Below are 17,240 nucleotides of genomic sequence, written 5' to 3'. Positions count from 1 at the left end.
GTAATGTTAATCTTATTAATCTTAATAATCTTCGTTAATCTTATTTCCATGATATAATATTAGCAGCATATGCTGGGCTGTTCAACAAGTTTCTAAGATGCTCTTGTGACCCATACGGTTCCTGCAAGAAAAAGGATTTTTCTTACCGGGTTTTTTTTTTGACAAATTTTCCCCTTCAACGGACCTTACAACATGTTACAATAATAGTTGAAATATCGTGTCTCTGTCCAAAATTGGTCAAACAAAAACATTTCTAAATCAGTCATACATTTTATAAAAAAATCAAATAATGTTTAGTTTTGAAAGTTCGTTTTATACAGAATATTTTTAAAGAAATCATTCAACTCTCCGTCTTAAATAATGCCGGATTTGCCGGACCTTTCCTTTGATCAAGCTTTGCACCGTTCTCTTGGCCGCTTTCTTTGCTGCAGAACGCCGGTTGTTTTAAGCTCCATCTCACTGACATCTGTTTTACGGGTCTTTTTGAGGTTTCGGTTGATGATGTCCCAATGGTTTTCGATTGGGCAAAGTTCTGACGTGTTGGCGGGGTTCATGTTTTGGACACCACCTGGACGTTGATTACGGCATACCGCTTCATGGCATTTTTCCCATATTTACAAGATGCTAAATCCATCTAAAACAGAAAAGAACCTTTGCACTTTTTTAGGAAAGGCAAAGACGTTTATTTAGGCACCCTCGGACACAAATTTCCTGGTTGATGGTCCCGATCGCGATGTAAATGCCACTTTTTAAATCATACGAACAGATAGCCTGCCATACGAGATATTACTTTGCGAATTTCGACAGCTTTATGTTCTTACAAAATCTCTACTACCTTTCTTCTTTCACTTTCCATATAGTATTTCTGTCCAAGAATCTGTTTAAAGACGCCATTTCCAAAAATGAAGGACAAATTTCAAATTCGAGTAATATGTATGATACTACACAAAAACATCTTTAAAATGAGAGGGGTACAAGATTTTTTTATGCACTATGAAAAATTATGCGTCAGGTTGAAGTTGACCAATTTTTGACAGGCACACCCTTTTCAATAGAGAGCAGTAAAATGTGCCTGGCCAATAAAATAGTTAAATCTGTGAATAAGGCAAATTTTAATGAATTCACACGGTTTACACTTTTGCTACTATCAAAAGTAAATATTTTATTTCAAAATTAGTCAGTACAGGCTGGTCCAGACGCTACAATAATCGCTACGATAATCGCTGCTCATCGTAGCGTTCGTAGCGATGCATCTTAGCGTGTGGACCGGCCTTAACCCATGTATCTACCGTTGTTTTGAAGCACTTTATGCACCCTTCTTGGCAGCGAATCGACCAAATCCTGATAAGTGTTTACTGGAATGAATACCATTCCTGTTTGCCACTTTTTGCCACAATACATCTGCGTTTGAAAAATATTGTCCAGCCAGAAGTCACCATACAGAAAATTCGGAACATTTTACAATTTTTCTTTGAAAAAGGCGAAAATTCAAGCTAGGCTTCTCAAATCTCGCATGGTTTTTATGCTACCGATACTCTAACAGCTAGAGCTAGGTGCCATTTTGGTTTCGTTTACCCGGTTCGGTTATTTTTTATGTTAAAGATGCACCTCGCAGAGGCAGACCCGCCATCAAAAATGTCGATAAAATCACATAAATAATCCAAAATTGGTCAGCATTTTAGTAATCAGAGCATTGAGCAGGACTTAGTTTTAAGCCATTTGCGCAAAGCTGAATTCACGAAGAAGCTCGATGTTTGGGCGCCACCCTATTTACACCAACAAACAAGATGGCTCGAATTACCATCTGGCCAAAATTATCGTGGTCTAAGCGTGATGAAACAGTATAACCAGTGGTCAAACCAGAACTAACAATCGAACAATATGTACGATTCTACCAAAAACATCTTTAAAATAAGAGGAGGTCTACAAGATTTGTTGATGCACTTAGATACGAACTCATGTCGGAGCCGAAGTACCCAGATTCACATCCCATTCTTTAGCCGTTCTTTATTCATGATTGCGTTCCTTATTATTGATTGCGTTATTGCAGATTGCGTTCTTTATTACAAACTACGGCCAAACAGGCTACGATTGACATGTAAGGTTACGGGCTTGAACTGAAATTGACAATGTGTGGGTGAGCAATCCGTCGATTCGGACGGCAGCGAAAATTGCACTACATTTCAGTACTTTAATTTATGCATTTTTGGTACTCTATCCCAATAAACGGTGTCTATGACATGCTATGGTAGCCCCACAAGTTGTTTTTATTTTGATACGTCTGCTCTGCCGAACGAACGTGCAATGCGAGTTACAGATATTACAGTTATTCTTGATACGGTCGCACATACTCGTATGCAGGATATTGATTAGTGAATATGTTTAGCCAGCTGCAGCAACTGCTGCGAGTTTTCGCTGCTTATTAGTGCGCCGTGTCAGTGCCAAACCGTGCCTTAGAAAGGTGCTCCAATTCGGCTATTTTTGGAGTGATACGTAAATTTTGGATTACGATAATTAAATTTTGGTGGTAATTTTGGCAACAGCAAAAAGTCACATACGGTGGATACAGATTTAGCTAACAGCAGATCGGCGACGAGCTAAAACACGTCCAAGCAAGGCAGCAGTCAGCACCGTAGCAACACAACTCGAGCAGCACACCTAAACGATTCATGACGGGGACAACGTTACGTTGCTACTCGAGTTTCACTACGCGTTTGCCGGGCTTCGGGCCGGCTTCTAAGCATTGGTAGCCCTGCGCCGATGCGCAGCACCAGCAGCTCCACGGCAAAGGTGAAACACGCCAGCGCCAGACCAACGGTCAGTAACAGGTAGCTGCTGCTCAGGTGCGTGAGCTGCAACACCTCCGCCTGGCCACTGGCGGCAGCGAGGGTCGGCACCAGGAAGCGCGTATCGAGGTTTTCCGCCGTCCAGCGGGACATGAAACCGGTGGCCAGGATGCGGCGAATGTACCAGTTGAACCCATCCACCAGCGGGCTGGAGCGCTTGAAGTACGCACTGAAGTGAAAGGTCAGCAGCTTCTCGTCCGCCGTCCGGAAGTTGACCACCGACCGGTCCCGCTCGTTGAACTTGATGATCTCTTCGCGCGTGTACGCCACGGCGATCCGCTCGCCGCTGGCCAGGATACGTTCGAGCAGCCGCTCGCCCTCGGACGCCTCGAACAGGACGAGGGTGTCACCGGGCAGCTCGGGCGTCGAGCTCGAGGACGGGCCCTCGAAAATCCGGTGGTACAGCCACTCGGTCATCGCGAACCGGTATCCGCCCGCCAGCATCACCCGGATGCTGCTGATGTCGTCCAGGGGGGTCGCCGCAGTCAGGTAACCCACTAGCGAGCCCTTGTAGCACTCCCGCAGCAGCGTCGAGTGGAGGATCCAGAGCACGAGCAGGAAGCGCGTTAGCGAGCGGCGCGGCAGCACCGGGAGCGAGTCTCCAATCAGGGCTCGCCAAACGTCCAGCGCCAGCCGGACACCAGCGTGGCGGCGCTGGAGCAGCCCCCAGCCGCACCACACTGCCGCCAGCAGCAGCTCCGTGCCGACCAGCAGCCAAATGGGCCAGCGAAATGGTTGCAGTAACCGCCCGAACCCTGTCTGCGGTGCGAGCCCTTCCCGCACGGCCAGTACGATGTCACTGAAGTAGTAGCTCCGCGATTGCGTCGTCCTGGACAGGAGCTCCGGGTACGGGAGATACCCACCGAGCGTCAGATGCGCCGTCCCGTCCAGCAGCAACTTCATCGCCCCGTCCGCCGTCCCGTTGGCGTAGATCCGGCCCCAGACCTGACCGTCCGGTGGCTGGACGATGATGGGCGTGAAGTTGAGCTTGACGGCCAGCAGCTCCAGCAGGTTACCCTCGATCCCGGACAGCTGTGGCCGACCGCCGACCACCGACGGCGAGTGGTCGGTGAACTGCATGAACGGGACGCGCACGAAGCTCGAGATCCGGAGCGGGCAGCCGTAGAAGTTGCGCCCAAACCGGACGTACAGCGGCTGGGTGGAACCCTTACGCGGACCTTGCTGTTGCTGCTGCCACTGCTGCTGCAGTCGGCCATTGACGCACCGGTCGACTACCCGGGGCCGGATACACTCGCAGCACCCATCGGCCCCGTACGGCCGGTAGGTGTACAGATCGATGCGGCTCCCGGCACTCAGCCCGATGAGGACGTTGTGGATACGCAGATTCCACAGCTCCTGCATCGTCCGCCGAATGTCCGGCTCCGTGTGGGCCGGAGCGGGCAGCAGCAGCAGAAAGTACCCCCGGAACTCGACGTTCTTCGTCACCAACCTCGGTACGTACTCGTCCGTGAACTGGGCCAACGAGTCGAGCACTATCAGCACCAGGTTCCGGTAGTTGAAGTCGGTGGTCGTCTCGTACGGTGCCAGGTTCACGGTGAAGGAGCTCCGGCGCTGCATCAGCCGGGGCAACAGGCGGTCGAAAAGGTCGCGCTGGAACCGGGCCCCTGGCTCCCGCTGGAGCGCGAACGCGTTCACCTGATGGCTGACGGTCGGTCCGTACCGCAGTATGACGTCACCGGCACAGGCGGCCCAACGGGCACTGAGCGCCCGGTCCACGGGCGCTGTGGCGAACACAAGCCTCACCATGATCGGCAGTACCAGAGACGCTAACATTGACCCGATGATGTAATCCGGAACACTTGAGGGGCCACACATCCGTCTCCCTTTATTCACTCATCCGAAGCCACGGGCACGGGGTGTGTCTGAGTCGAGTCGAGGGAACTCGGGAACGATTCTCGATTTGCAACCTCGAACGACTAGCATGTCCCGGCGATAGCGACAGGATACTGACGGCAGAAGAACCAATAGCCACCACCAGAAGTCCATTACGAACAAGTCCACCGTGATGGGAATCGAAAAATCGATCAATCCATTACAACCCATTAGCCTGATCAAGGTCGGCCCAGAAAGTGCAGACGTCAGCAGACGTGCAGGGTGCATCGATGCAGTTAATGGACACGCGTGATTACATTGCCGCCGGTCGCCAGTTGTATCTATGCAAAAAAATGAAGGGGGTTTGTAAGTCGAGCTCGTCGAGTACCGTATTTTTCCGTGTATAACGCGCACCCATATTTTAAGAGAAAAAAAATGGAAAAAAAGTTTTTTTATCATACATATTTCAGATATCCAACAAATACCCAATGATAATGATGTACTAGGGGCGTTCAAAAAGTTTTGAAAATTTTGTATTTACGTGGGCTACGTATATCCGATTTTCGATTTTTTGTGGCGGTAGGTTGCTACACATGTCAGTGACTGATGGTGAAAAAATTTTGAGTAATCGGTCAATTTTTGACAACTTTTTTGCTTGGACAAGATTTTTCTCATTGGCGATGCCGTCTTTATCACCTAAATCGTATCGTAGCGTCGTCCTTTCATGGCCTCCTTCAGTTTCCGGAATAAGAAGAAGGCACAGAGGGCCAGATCTACAGAAAACGGTAGCTTTGGCATCATCAGTGTGTTGTTTTGGCCAAAAATTCGAGCAGAAACCACGATTTGTTAGCAAAAGTGCAACAACCAATTTTAGGTTTCCCACAAATCCGGGCGTTTGTGACGGATTGCTTCGGGCAAATTGTGCATAACTATTAGGAAATATTCGTTATTGACTATTCTATCCTTTGGCAACAACTCATTATACACCACGACCCTGTAATCGAAGAAAACTGTTAGCTAAACTGTTTACATTCGACCAAATATGGCTTTTTGACGTCCACATCTTCTAGGCCCTCTGAAAAAAGTTTGAACCATTGATAAGCGCTGCTTTTGGTTTTAGTAGCATCACCATAAGCTACAGTCAACATTTAAATTTCGTCCGAGCTTTTAATTTCGTTTTTTACACAAAATTTGATACAAATTCTTCTTCATCAATTTTTCGGAATAAACAAAAATCGCCGATGGGCCAAGACACGTGCACAGTAAAACAGTTGTTTGCAAAATTTATTAATTATTCAAATTGGCCGAAAGTTTCACCATTAGTGAGTGACGTAAATAGCAACCTAACACCGAAAAAAATTTGAAAATCGAACACTTGTAACCCGAGTAAATACAAAATTGTCAGAACTTTTTGAACGCACCTCGTATTATTCTAAATATTCTAAAGTAGACTAAAGATAAAATGCGTATACATTGCAAAAGACATACTAGTAGTTTACATTTCGTAATAATCTTCAAACTCAGATTCACTGCTGTCTGACAAATTCAGATTCTCTAATTGCTCTTCAATGTACTCCTCATTGTCACTCTCTGAAGAGTCCTCAAAAATTGCGACATCTTCAGATCCATCCATAGTGTTGCTGATGCCACATTTTTTGAATGATTTCACAGCAACATCTGTTTTAACTCCCTGCCATGACTCAATGACGATATCGTAAGGATAATTATATTCCTAACATATGTTTCATTTCATAATTTACTCAATAATACCATAAAATAAGTACCGAAAAAAGTCCATTTATATGTTTAGAGGAGCCAAAATTTTTACTCCCCTTGTATAACGCGCACCCAGATTTTAGAGCTTAAAACATTGGGAAAAAGGTGCGCGTTATACACGGAAAAAATACGGTAACTGGCGTCGAGCAAGTGACGGGGGGGGGTTTTGTACGGGTATTGTGGCGACTACCAGACATAACATTCGACCACCGAGCGCCGAGTCGGCAGGGCCGTCGATTGTCGGTCGGTCTGCAGGACCAGGATGATGTCAATCGCTGTTGCTTTCTGTGACGGTGTGCTTTTTCCGGGCGGCCTCTGCCTCTTTTGTCTGTCCAGTCGACGCCTTTGTGTTCCGGTCGACTAATGAGCCGACGCTAATGCGCTGGAATGGGCGGGACGGTGCGGGCCTTTGATAAGTCTTCAAAATAAAGGCTGATCCGCAAATGAGGTAGCTCATTTGTGCAATGCAGTTAGCCAAGTGGTTACCTCTGGCGGTCGGTGCGTTGCTGGCCGGGAGGACCTCACCGACCGTGCTGCTACAACCAGCCGAGCCCGGTGAGCCTGCCCTAGTGCACGTTGTGGTGCAGGTTCTGAGGGATCACTTTCGGCACCCATTCTATCCGGTGCAGATCTACTGCGGCTGGCTGGACGCTTGCAGTAGGTCCGCCGTGGTGTCCGACTTTCTCGAGCACGTACTTCGCCTGCTCCCCAGCGAGTTCACCGTAGTGTTAAGTACGCCATTGGCTGAGTCTGACGGTGGTACCGGGAGCCCTGCACCGCCGATGCGAAACTTGCTGCTGCTGGAGAGCGTCGGGACCGTGGACAGGATGATGGGCGACTTGAGAAGCGATCCATCGGGGCGTTACCTGATCGTGCTCACGGAAGACGCGGTGGCCAGCGTGCTGGACCGTATCTTCGCGGAACTGTTCGAGCTCAACATCATCAACGTGAACGTGCTGGTGCCCGAGCGGTCCAGGGTGGCAGCGTACACCTATCACCCATTCTCCCCGGGGTTCTGCCGTATCGCAAGGGCACACCTGGTGGCGACCTGGTGGCCATCGAACCCACTCGGCAGGACACGTGTACGCTCGGTGGATCTGTACCCGTTGCGGTTGACTACCTTCCACAACTGCACCCTGCGGGTTGGTTCGTTCGAGGTCAAACCGTACACGGTGCTGGTCCCCAAGGTCGACGGCCACCTGGAGCTGGGCGGTTTCGAGGGGGACCTGCTGCGGTTACTCTCGCAGCGGCTGCAGTTTCGCGTCAACATCACCGAATCGCCCGGCCAGGTCCAGTGGGGTACGATCGGACCGAAGGGTAACAGCACCGGCACGATGAAGCTGGTGCAGGACGAGCTGGTGGACCTGGCGATCGCCTGCATGGCGGTGGACCCGACACGCAACCTGTACCTACAGCCCGGCGCCATCCACTACACCTCGCGGATACTGTTCGCGGTGCCCCAGGGCCGTGCATACACTGCCTTCGAGAAGCTGTTTCGCCCGTTCCGGACAGACAGTTGGTTGGCGCTCGCCGCCAGCCTGGTCGGGGCCGCAGCCCTGGTGATGGCACTGGCCCGCTCGTCCCGACCAGTCCGGGCCATCGTCTACGGGAGTGACGGCGTGCGAATGACACCGCTGCACGCGCTCTACATGTTCTACGGTGGCGCGGTGGCCGCCGTACCGAGCCGCAACTTTGGCCGCACCCTGTTCGCCCTCTGGCTACTGGCAACGCTGGTCCTGCGCTCGCTCTACCAGGGCTCACTGTATCGGTACCTCCAGCGCAGCGCGTACTATCCGCCACTGGTGTCCCTGCAGCAGGTGTACGAGTCGTCCCTCGAGCTGCACATGATCAACATCGCGATGCGCTTCTTCACCGACCGGCCGGAAGTTCGGGCCCGGGCCCGTTTCATACCGCCCGGGCGGGACACGCTCGGGGACATGGTGTCGGGGCTGCTGGACCGGTACGACGACCGGGCCGTCGTCTGCCCGATGGACGTGGTGGCGTACTGTAACCGGCGGACCAAGCGCGCCCAGCGCCGCGCCCGGGTCCACATCACCCGCGAGCCCATCACCCTGTTCCCGGTCACCATCTACTACCACAAGCGGTCGATGCTGGCGGCCGTCTTCGATCGCCAGATCCGCAGGATCGTGCCGAGTGGGCTGATGCAGTTTTGGGTGAGCAACTACGGGGACTACGACTTCTTCGCCGACACCGGCCGCTCCCCGGCCAACGGTCCCCGGCCGCTCACGAACGCCCATCTGGTCGGGGCGTACCAAGTGCTGTTGGGTGCGTACGGATTCGGTTTGCTCGCACTGTTGCTGGAACTGCTGTCCCGACGGGTTCGCTGGCTGAGTCAGATTTTCGATTACTACACCTAGATGTGGCGCGTGGCGGCAAAGGGCCAAACAGTAATGAAATATACGCACTCACCGGGTTGCCCCCGTAAAATCTCCAGTTTCTTCCCAGTGTAGCCGGTTCCCTAGTACTATTGTAGCGCTAGGGTACCACTACTAAGAACGGGCCGAAATTACATTTATCTAGGACATTTACGGTAGCATCTAAAGAAAACCTTCAATGGACGAATTTGATGCACCGGTCCCGCGATAGCACGCGCGTCTCAAAATGTATGTTGCCTCATTCATGTACACTATATTATTATTTTAAATTATGGTCATTCAAATTCACGTTCAAAAGAAAAAATGAAACAAACAAAAACAAAAGAAGAAAAAAAATTCTCATCACCATCCAGCTTGCAGTCGATGAGTGCAGTAGTTTACAAGTCTATACTAACAACATTTACATTTACCCAACTACTTCTTTGACGTACAGAACGCACCTTCGTCTAAACTCCCAAATGTTCTGTATCTGTATTCACTATCTCTTTGGGCATTGAATTAAACCATTGGATACCCTTTACAAATAAAGAGTTGCCGGCAATTCTCGAAGACATCTTCAAAATTCTTGGCTCTTGTGCTCTGCGTGTGTGATGCCTGTGTACATCACAGCCCCTAACTATTCGTTCTCTTAGGTTATTTGGAAGCATACCCTTAACTAGTTTGTAAATAAATATCATGGTCCGATGAACCACCAACTGTTCTACTGATAACTCGATAACGCCATCACGATAACATGGCGATAACTGTTCACAAAAAACTGATTAAATCTCGCGGCTATAATTGATTCATCAGATTCTACAGAGTTATCAAACATTAAAATGTAGATTTTAGTAGAACATTCTAAAGTAGACTAAAGATAAAATGCGTATACATTGCAAAAGACATACTAGTAGTTTATATTTCGTAATAATCTTCAAACTCAGATTTACTGCTGTCTGACAAATTGTTATTCTCTAATTGCTGTTCAATGTACTCCTCATTGTCACTCTCTGAAGAGGTATATATTGTGACAATAAAGTATCCGGAAATTTGTGATTTAAAAAAAATGCTTTATTCGATTTTCGATTATTTTGTGGCGTTAGATTGCTACACATGTCAGTAACTTACGGTGAAAAGTTCGGACATTTTAAATTATCATTTAATCTTTGACAGCTGTTTTGTTCAACAATTTCTCAGAGGACCGAGAAGATGTAAACGTCGAAAAGCAAAGTTTGGTCGAATGTGAACAGTTTCGCTCACAGTTTTCTTCAATTACAGGGTCGTGGTGCCACATGAGTTGTTGCCGATAGATAGAACGGTCAATAACGAATATTACTTGCAAGTTATGCGCAATTTGCGCGAAGCAATCCGCCACAAACGCGAAATCCAAAACTGAAACCCAAATGTCGTGAAATATTTTCAACAGACCACGTGTATACGAAGTTTAAGATCGTTGCTTGTGTGCGAATTTTTGTCCAACACCTACAAACTAATGATGCCAAAGCCACCGTATTGCCCAAATCTGGCCCCCTGTGGCCTTTTCTTGTTTCTCAAAATTCAAATTACCGCTTTGTGGTCAATTAATTTAGGAGAAGACAGAAATCGCCGATAAGATAAAACCCGTTCAAGCAAAACAGCTGTAAAAAATGAACTGAGCTTTAAGAATGGCCGAAATTTTCAACATAAGTGAGTGAAATTTTTGTTTTTTCGATGCGGGGCGGGAAACCTTCATAGGCACCGTTAGGAGGACAAGAGCTCCTAGCCGGTAGTGTGGGATTTCCGGTATCTGACCTACCCACTATCTGACCCCCCGAATCTGGACCGAGCTACCCACTAAAACCCTCCCTACCAATGCTTGAGCCCCCTTTCGATCACCTGCACGGTATTATCTGCGAAGGGGAAGCTGGACAACGTTGTCCCACTCGTATCTCCACGCTCGCCAAAATATCGCACTCACGACTTGGCAAGGCTACTTATTCGAGGTTTGCTGTCGTGGTTTCCTCCTTTGCTCCTCCTGTTATTCTGAGCAAGCGCGTGTCATTGTTGTTTTCGCGAAACCACTGACTGCATCGAAAGCAGCAGGGGTCTCGTACGCCTGCGCAACAACGCTTTCTGCTGCATCTTCTGCACCTAGCACGAGGTATCATCTCGGTTTTGTGGCGTGCCACGGCCCCTCATCCACGATTTCACCACCTCTACCGACCGTTCCGTGTTAATTTCTACTTCCTTCAAGGACTGCCCAAACCACACTTGTATAAAATCCAAAATCAAAAATCCAAATTATAGTTAACCTTAATATAAGAGAGAAACAAAATTGTGAGAGATACTTGAAATCATATTATGCAATCTTTCTCAATTAGTATCCTGTCCATATTTTTCTTGGGGGGATGGTATGACACGTGCATCGCACATGTAACCAAAGCCAGGCGGTCCCAGACCGCGAATTGTTGTATGAGCAAATAGTTGTGCCCAGGCAATCGAACTGCTTATGCATGCATATCCAAACATGCACATGCTCATGATTAGATCACATCACATAAATTCGGCAATCATATTTCGCATAACGACACACGCCGTTGTCAAGCGCGTTTTTCTCTCATTCGTTTCACTCTTTCTCTCTCTCCCTCTCTCCTACTTTGCTCAATACCAATTGTACCGATCGCTGATTAGTGATCGTATACATAACATACATAGAAAATGACTTCAAGTATCTCCAAGTAGGAACCCTGTAACGTGCTAAGTTCAATTATTAAAATCAATCGGAAACGATGGAGTACAGCATATACAGTTGATTTTGCGAATTTTTGTATTTTTGAGATTTTTAAAGTAGACCACGTGGTGTTTTCGACGTGATTCTGCAGAATTAGTTTTCTTCTTTCAAGTTCAATTAAGCAAAACTTTCCATAAACTCCACGTACTAAGATGAAACTTTCAGCACTGAAAGACGAATGTTTACTAGAGATTTGACTATCAACAGATTTGCAATCCGACCACCAGAGGCGCTGCTAGAAATCATGCAATTGCTCCCGATTCTAAGTGGGCCATGTTTTAGTCACATGGTGCAGTAGCAGTCAAGTGCCAGTCTAGTAGTTGGACTGTAAGAGAACCTACAACAAGCGTATGGGTCCGGCAAGATTCGTCGGTGGGCGTTGGGTGCTGGGTGTGTGGCTACATTCCCATTGCCTTCCATTGGTTTCTCCACTCTTTACCACTATCGTAAAGCTCCACAAAAGATTTTTTTCACAGAATGTAAGCTCTTCATCATCATCATCCAACGATCGTTTCTTTTCTTGTGTACTTTTTTCTCTGCTTTTTCTGCCGCCACTAGGTCCTGACGTTGAGCTGACTCGATTGGTGTCGTCGATCAATACGTGACCCAATTGATCCGTTAATAGGCCATAATTCGATGATTGCCGGTTTCACCGGGGACCGGTTTCAAGCATGTGGTCAAGGACATCACAGTTATAGTAGAATTCGTTGCTGCCTATCTCAATAGACCAGTGTATGGCCAGCGTACATCTTATATCGCTAGGAGGCCTCTGCTCTTGTCACAGTGCGTACATTCCATGAGCCTAGGGTCATAGATGTGTGACCGTTGTCCTGTTTCGTTGCGGGGGTGATCGACGCTTGTCCTGCCGTGTCTTGGTGTCCCCTGGACTCGTTCGGAACTTAGTAGCGTATGCTGGCGAGATCATTCTTATGATTTGCCTCTGCTTTCGATTTATGAAGGTTCTGTCCCACAGTAACCCAATATCACTCAATCAGACGATGCTCTGGGGGTTTGCGTTGCTCTTCGACTAAATGATGATGTTATTGTCTACATCCAATTTCGGAACTTCAATTTTGGAACGTTTTTTAGTTGTGATCGTCCGTTCGAATTCGAACATGGATTTTACAAAAAACGTATGGAGACCGTCCCCGGTGGTCACGTTCGGAAGAGGATCGCTCACCCGGATATACCCCTTGCGCGAAATGGTTGAAAGTCCAAACAATAAAACAGCTTCTACGGGCAGGACCGGTGAGATGGTGGACCGCGGCCGTGAGATGTCGATGCATGTCGCCGTTTTTTGTGGCATCAGTGACCCCAGGGCTTCGCCCTCCTGAAAGGGTCCAATAAACCACCCAAGGCCAGATCGTCCGATGGCCCCACATGGTTCATGGGCTGAGCTGAGGGTAATGAGATTTCCATGATGGACTCTTTTGTGGCACCTCCAAAAAACCGAACACAACGGAAACCGAACAGAAGTGCCGAGGCTGTTAAAGTCACACAAATCCCGAGTCCTACCCCACCGCCAGTAACCGACCGTCCCGCAAGCCCGTGCAGTGTGCCATTGTGCGTTTCTTCGCCGGAGAGTTTGGGCTATGAAAATTCATGAAAAGACACACGAAATATGCACAAAGCGAACACGAAGGATAAGCTGGGACCGACGAGACGATCGTAAAAACATGACAGTAAAATTGCTTACACGCAACGTCGGAGCCCACGGCCAGCCCCCCTTTCGTCTCTTTCGTCGTCTCACGGCACCCCTTTCGTCTCTTTCGTCATCTCACGGTACCGCTTTCGTTCGTGTCGTTCGGGTCCTTCGTGGGTAAGAATGCATAAAAACACGAGCAGGAAACACCAGAAAGAAGCAGTTTGATTACCGGAGCTGGATCGCCTTGCGCACGGTATCAGTGCGTTTTGCTCAGACTAGAAATGCCGAACACATGCAGATTTGTTGCGATATCTGGATAGTCAGATCCGTATCAGATCGGGTCCTATGTTACTGCTGAATGATGCACTACGATCACTCCGTCCGCAGGAAATAGTAGAGTAGAGTAGTTGGAGAAGGATAGAGTCTTGTCTAGTCTAGAGATGAATCTGCTATGTGAAGGGTTTGTTTTATTATGGATATTTCGGAGTGGCCAGACTCCATTCTTGCCGGACCGATCGATCTGCGATCGGTACCAACTACATCCCTGGTCTCACGTTTTGTGCGTTGCGCTTCACGCACGGCCGGCGTGCTCTGCCGAGCGCGCTTTGAAGCCAACGGCAAGCGAAATAAATCATAAAATCCATAAACTGAAAGACGCAAATCGTTTCAGTGGCCCGTCCAGCTCCTACATCGTGTGGGTCCATCGGTCACCGTTGCGTACATGCGTACCACCGCAACATACGTTCCGACAAGAGATCCGTTGCGCTGGATGAAGCAACATGACGAGGGTTTTACGATCTATCCCGGAATAATGGAATCGTCCCGTCGCCCATCACCGTCATCGGTCGGTCCCCCCTACCCCCCGCCCAATCGTTAAACTTAAGCCACCGGATCATGGCCTCTCAGTCGTGTTGTTCCCGATTTTTCCCAGAACCACCACCAAGCTTGGAACTGTCGATTGGTGCGACCGCCTCGGGCTTGGGATGCTTGGCGGTGGGAGAGGGGTAACGCAGTTTCACTACCACCCGGGAGAATATTATGTCAACTTTCGCGCAGTTTTTTCGCCGACGATCTGCATCCTCAAAACCCCTGTTGGGACACCCAGCCAGACTTTACGCGCTAGTTACAGTAAGCAGCAAACCCAAGTGTAGTTCGCAGTTAACGTCAAGTCGGCATTAGTTCAAGATATATCCACGGCTGCATTCGAACCGATTCAGGATGGAAGCCCTTAAGAAGGCATTCAGCATGCGCTGGAAACGATAGAACGACACTGTCGAGGATCAACGCCGTACTATCATAGTACCTAGGCCACGTTGGAAGAACTATTTGCAACAGCACTAACTTTTACGTTTGCACCAAGAAGATCATAAAACTGTGCATGTGCCTGAACGTACGGTGATTTCGATAGGGCGCGACAACCTCTATTCCGTCATTCCTTTGCCCAAGAGTTCTTTCCCGTACGTGTCGCGGAAACACTGCAGTCTTCGCATTTTGGACGGGCATATTCTAGTGACGGATCTGTCCTCGACCAACGGAACCTGCATCAACGGCTACCGTATCGGCTTCAGCAACCAGAACAGCAAGTCTCTGAAGCCGCTTGACGTCATTGCGTTTGGTTGCAGTTCGCAACTTCCAGCTGAAAGATACGAAGCCGATCCCAGTCTGCTGCTCTTCCGTGTGTGCCTGCGTCTCTTCTCGGAAGACGGAAAAGGCCGTTTGCGACAGGTCGATCATATTTGCGGTTAGGACCGACCATACCGTGTGTTAACCGAGGAGATCGCCACTCAAAAACTACTTCTTTTATCTGTTCTAAAGTGAAGTTATTGAATTGTGCCCGGCATAGCGTAGTGTAGGGTGCTGGAGAGAGAGCAAGCCTTTCAGTCTTTGGTCCTTCAGGCACTGAAGGTGAGCCGATCATCCAACATCACTCCAAAGTATCTTACGGCTCTCTTAGACCGAACCACTAGGTCACCGATCTTAACCGATGCCTCTTGGACGGGATTGCCGACAAGTATCATCTCGGTTTTGTGGCGTCCACGACCAGGCCACGGCCCCTCATCCACGATTCCACCACCTCTACCGACTAACTTCTACTTCCCTCAAGGACTTCCCACAGATGTGAAGTGAGTAACATATGTAGCAACATTACGCAATAAAAAAAATCGAAAATAAAATAAACGTTTTTTTATAAATCACAAATTCCCGGTACTCTTTTGACAGAATGTAAAACCTAACATTTGTAGCGCCTGGTTAACAGTTTGCTGGAAATGTGCGTTAACATTTAATTTGCTGTCTAATAATACACCTAGATCGCGCATCTCATTACAGCGTTGAATTGGCGAGTTTAACAGACAATACGAATAAGAAATGGTCCTATTAGCCCTAAAGTATGTGACTATACGACATTTATCAACAGCAATGCACAGAGATCATTTAGTTCACACCAGTCACAGAAGTTATCACATATTTTTTGCACAGCTGCACAGTTCGATATCGTGGAGACAGGCATATACAGGTACAATCGGACGTCGTGGGCGTAATACCTGTGAATTTAATAGGTTTTGAAAAATGATCAAATAATGCAGCTTAAATACATTTTATTAACTATTTTAATTAACTATTTTATTGACCAGCTGTGTATGTCAAAAGCTCAGCGCTTTCACTCGAAAGCTTTTTCGCTTTCCGAACTTTGCTCCGTGTGACCAGTGTGAAAAAAGAGCCATCTATTGGGAAAAAAGTGAAACCAATACACGGCTGCCGTCGTTCGTCAAGTTCCGACAAGTGTCAAAACCCCAAAGTGTCAGGTTCGCGAACCGAAAGTCAGGCTCGAAAGTGAGGTCAGAAAACGGAGAGTCAGAGAGCCCGGTTTTCTCTCATTCGCACACGTTCGGTCCCACCGCAACTCGGCTGGTTTTTCGTCACTTCAATCGGCGGTTTCTCCCGAAAACCGAAAGATCCGAATGTTCCGAGAGCGTTTCTGGCGTAAATAGTAGTAGCCTTCGTGGAGCGAAATACGGGGGAGGGGGGCAAAACATGCTTCAAATGCAACCATGGTCCCGCACGGAGCATAAAATGTGTCGTACAGTAAACGAGAAATCCCGCGGAACTATTCTCTGGTGAATTGTGTGTGAAAGAATGTGCTGTTGTCCTCCATCGGTGTTTGTGCGTTCGACCGCTCGCGCTCCTTTCTTGCCGCCGCCGCTGCTGCGGAGCTCCGATTGAGGCCGTTGCCACCGCGGCCGTTTCCTGTGTTCTTACCTATCGGTCGCTTCCTTCTTTGGCCTGTTTTTTTGGTCGCAACTTTTACAAAACAGTCGCCCCGACCCGACACACGCGCGGCTCTGTCAATTTTGCTTTCCCGTTTTCCTCGTGTTTTTGTGGTGTTTTCGGTGCTGCTGGTGTGTTTCTATCGATACCGGAGTGATTGCGTTCGATCGACTCGAACCAGTTTCCTTAATACCCCCCCGCTGCAACCTAAAGAGAAAGAGACAGGTACTAATATAGTAGTGTGGTGTAGCGGTGCATACTCTGAGTGCGCTACACGCCACTTGGTGCCCGTTTTTTTTGTTCCCCGTTGGACGCTATAGACTTGTCAATTAGACACTCGGAGGGTAAAGCCGCCCACCTGCGAGACAGAGCCAACACCGAGGCCGAAGTGCATTTGGGTGAGCGAGCGAGAGAGAGGGAGAGAGAGAGAGAGCGCGAAACAGATGGAATGCGAGAGAATTCGATGTAAACGTTCTCCTTTGCCGCCGACGACCCAGGCCGTATTCAACGTTACGTGTTGAATCGTCTTTTCTTCTTTTCCCACTCTTCACTCTCGGTCTTTTTCTGTCGCACTAGCTTCACTCTTTGCCCTTTCCCACTGCCGTCGTCGTACAGCGTACCCTCCTGGTGTCTCGCCTCGCGGTCTGTGATAGGTCGCGCTCGTCGTCGTCGTCAGAGTCCGGCCGAAAATTTGCTTAATAAATATGCTGTTGTGTTGTGCTCAGTGA

General features: G+C 48.6%; 2 protein-coding genes across 2 annotated transcripts; one reads left to right on the top strand and one right to left on the bottom strand.

Moving 5' to 3' along the window:
- Positions 1-2,684: 2,684 nt before the first annotated feature.
- On the bottom strand, positions 2,685-4,613 carry LOC131213386 (uncharacterized). Its single transcript, XM_058207417.1, has one exon. It carries the CDS (start codon positions 4,611-4,613, stop codon positions 2,685-2,687), a length of 1,929 nt encoding a protein of 642 aa, XP_058063400.1.
- A 2,306-nt stretch (positions 4,614-6,919) lies between these two features.
- LOC131213384 (uncharacterized) lies at positions 6,920-8,833 on the top strand. The gene has a single exon (XM_058207414.1). It carries the CDS (start codon positions 6,920-6,922, stop codon positions 8,831-8,833), a length of 1,914 nt encoding a protein of 637 aa, XP_058063397.1.
- Positions 8,834-17,240: the final 8,407 nt, after the last annotated feature.

The sequence above is a fragment of the Anopheles bellator genome, chromosome X (assembly GCF_943735745.2).
Source record: "Anopheles bellator chromosome X, idAnoBellAS_SP24_06.2, whole genome shotgun sequence".
NCBI lineage: Eukaryota > Metazoa > Arthropoda > Insecta > Diptera > Culicidae > Anopheles > Anopheles bellator.
The sequence above is the reverse complement of the archived record's forward strand: the minus strand, read 5'-3'. Positions and strand labels throughout refer to the sequence as shown.